Source organism: Cannabis sativa, chromosome 6, assembly GCF_029168945.1.
Source record: "Cannabis sativa cultivar Pink pepper isolate KNU-18-1 chromosome 6, ASM2916894v1, whole genome shotgun sequence".
Classification (NCBI taxonomy): Eukaryota; Viridiplantae; Streptophyta; class Magnoliopsida; order Rosales; family Cannabaceae; genus Cannabis; species Cannabis sativa.
Window position 1 is genome coordinate 19,007,163 of NC_083606.1, and position 3,086 is coordinate 19,010,248.

Below are 3,086 nucleotides of genomic sequence, written 5' to 3' on the forward strand. Positions count from 1 at the left end.
AAGGAGTTACATTCTACATGACAGTTTATTTTCGATGACTATATATCAAGTATACATATAATATATATATGTGTACTTTTGTATGTATATATATATATATAAATTATAATGGACACAGCAACCCATTTGTGGGGAACCCCAACAGAAGAAGCGGTGGGTGGTGAAATAAGGGTAGGGGTCCTTCTGTGTTGGTTGTCCAGAAGCAGATAACCATTGGAGACAATTATGCCCCAAAACATTAATAATAATTTGTAACCAACCATATATTATAATAACCTTACTACCATATAGATATATTTTCATATCTATGTAGCCCAAAATACAAAAATATGTCAAATCCCATTTCTCAAATTTATTACAATTTATTTCTTGATCACAGGCAGTAACACATGGTCTGCGGCTTTAATTAAACTTTTATTAATACCATTCTTACTAAACATTATTCTATTAAATTGTGTCACTTCTTATTTATTTTCTTACAATGATTCTCAATTGGACCACACCTATTTCAAGCTTATATATATTATGATTATTTATACACACTACTTGTAAATTGAAGAAACCAAAAACCTGTCTAAGAGATTTGAGAGTATACTATTGTACTTTAAAAAATGGCTGCCACAAATGAGAAGCAGAAGAAGGCCGGATTCATGTCCCTTTATAAGCCGGCGGCAGCCACCACCACCGCGACGTATCAATTTCATCTGCCGGAGCCAAAGAAGGGCAGTGATAAGGGTGGCAATTACATCTCACGAAGCTGGTTTTTCATGAGAAAACCAAGAGGAGGAGGAGGAGTACGTAGTAATAAAGATGATCAAGTTGAAAAGGCCATCCAACAAGGAGGCAGTGGCGGTGGCGGTGGTGGCGATGGTGGTTGTGGTGGTGGAGAAGTGGTGCCAGTGGTAGCTGATCAGGGAAGAAAATCAGTGTCACATGTTGAAACCAATTTGAGATCAGTTGTTGGATTTCTACAAGTGAAGGTTTTGGTGAGTGACATGCCTAGTTTCATGCAAGTGCATGCCTTTAGATGTGCTAGGCGTACTCATGATACCTTGGAAAAGTTTAGTGCAAAACACATGGCTTATAATATCAAAAAGGTACTTAATTAATAATTACTAATTACATTTCTCCCCATTCTCTGCAAATATAATTTCTGTTAACATATATGTTAACAGAAAGACTATAATTACTAGCATTATGTGCATATATGATAATATGAAGCTGCAGAAGCTGGCTATTGCATATTCATTCAATTATTACATATTCGTAAAGTCAAAGACTATAATGAGTCATGAATAATATCTCTAGCTATATATTACAGTTTTTGTGAAAAGATTGTAAGAATGCTTTTTAGAAGTACGTGTATTGAATCTGGATCTCTTTCATTGTATATAAATGCCATGTGTTTTTGAGTATGGGGCAGCTAGCTTATGATGAGAAGCTTTTCCATTCTGAAGATTTTCACTGCAGAGTTTTGTGTTAAAATATATAACTTGGAATTTGGATCTATCTATCTATCATCGCCTTATTCATTTCATTTTTCTATTAGATTACAAATTTTGTCAGGATCAAATGTTACAAACTTCTTCAAACAACCCATGTGGCTGTAATAATAAAAAAATACATAATATTAATTTCATCTCTAATCATCTATACCAACAACTAATTATATTCAATTGACTACAAAAGTAGTTACAAAAGGCACTAAATCATTTATTTTTTTATAAATATAATTACCACTCTGGCTTTTCACACTTAATTATAAATGGTCCATGTAATGCTTAGTAGAGTATACATTTTGATAAATTTATTGTGATTATAAATTTATAAATACTATGTCCTGATAAAGTTAATGAATAAAGTTTAATTATCGAACTTATCTCATAAAAAAAATGTATTTACAGCCATAGATATAATATAGTATATTGAACAGCAGAGTAATGTGATTTTTGATGCAGGAATTTGACAAAGTACATGGGCCAGCGTGGCACTGCATTGTGGGCTCAAGTTTTGGGTCGTTTGTGACCCATGGAACTGGTTGTTTCCTCTACTTCTCAATAGAGAAACTCCACATTTTATTATTTAAAACTAAAATTGAGAAAGCAGCAGATTAATATTATTAATTATCAAAAAAAAAAAAAGCAGATTAATATTATTATTAATTTTATTTTATTATATATATAAATATAGTCCAGGCCAGTACTATTTTCCCTAGAATTAATGTAAATCCATTTTACTCTCTGTATTAAGAACCTTGCACATGGTTAATATTTATATATTCTGCACATTCTCTACTGTAAATTTTATTTGGTTCAAGTTTTTGCTGGAATGATTGACCGACTAAAAACGAGTAGATTAATAATGGACTATACTACAATTTCGACTTTTATCTTCCCATTTTTTTTGAATGAAAAGAATAAAAACGAAGATAAAAATGTTTTATATCATTTTTAGTTGAGCACTTAACCTTTATTTTTGGTTATAAAGAAAATAAATAAATAAACAAAAAGTTGTCAAAGACATAGACCTATACATACAAACCTATGTCTTCAGTTATTATGTTTTTATCTCTTTGGAAAAAGATGATCGAATAAACTTTTCATTTTCTCTACTGTCATTCTCTTTCTGAACCAAAAATTTCACTGAACTCAAACCACTCTTTGCTCCATAAACCTTGATTATGCCTCATGTTTTTTAAAAATCTTTAATATTTCTTAGAAATATTTACTACATACTACTTTTCCTCCAAAATTTACATTAACTTTTCATAACCGACACAACCACCATACTCAGCTCGAACCACAATTTGCTCCATAACCATGGTTTTGCCTCATTTTGTTCTAAAATTCTTTTATATTTCTTAAGGATATTTACTACTTATACTAACTTTTTTTTTCAAAGATTACATTTATATTTTAATAAGGAAATTTTTAAATTTATACTTTCTTTACTCTTTTTTTTTTTCATCTTTACTTTCTTTATTTATTAAATTTTCTATTTTTTCTTGCCTTTCTTATAACCCTTTGTATTTTTTGGAGAGATTTTTTTATTTTTACATTTAAAACAGTTTTTTTTTTTTTATACAT

The 3,086-nt window shown here is 30.2% G+C and overlaps 1 protein-coding gene across 1 annotated transcript; it reads left to right on the top strand.

Annotated features, from left to right (window-relative positions):
* Nucleotides 1–346: 346 nt before the first annotated feature.
* On the top strand, nucleotides 347–2,287 carry LOC115695641 (uncharacterized). Its single transcript, XM_030622694.2, has 2 exons — nucleotides 347–1,097; nucleotides 1,959–2,287. Exons 1-2 carry the CDS (start codon nucleotides 612–614, stop codon nucleotides 2,112–2,114), a joined length of 642 nt encoding a protein of 213 aa, XP_030478554.1. The 5' UTR covers nucleotides 347–611; the 3' UTR covers nucleotides 2,115–2,287.
* The last annotated feature ends 799 nt before the right edge of the window (nucleotides 2,288–3,086 follow it).

Coding starts and splice junctions, on each gene's coding strand:
- LOC115695641 (XM_030622694.2), top strand. CDS start 612: ATGGCTGCCACAAATGAGAAGCAGAAGAAGGCCGGATTCATGTCCCTT. Junction 1,098..1,958: donor TGGCTTATAATATCAAAAAG/GTACTTAATTAA, acceptor TTTTTGATGCAG/GAATTTGACAAAGTACATGG.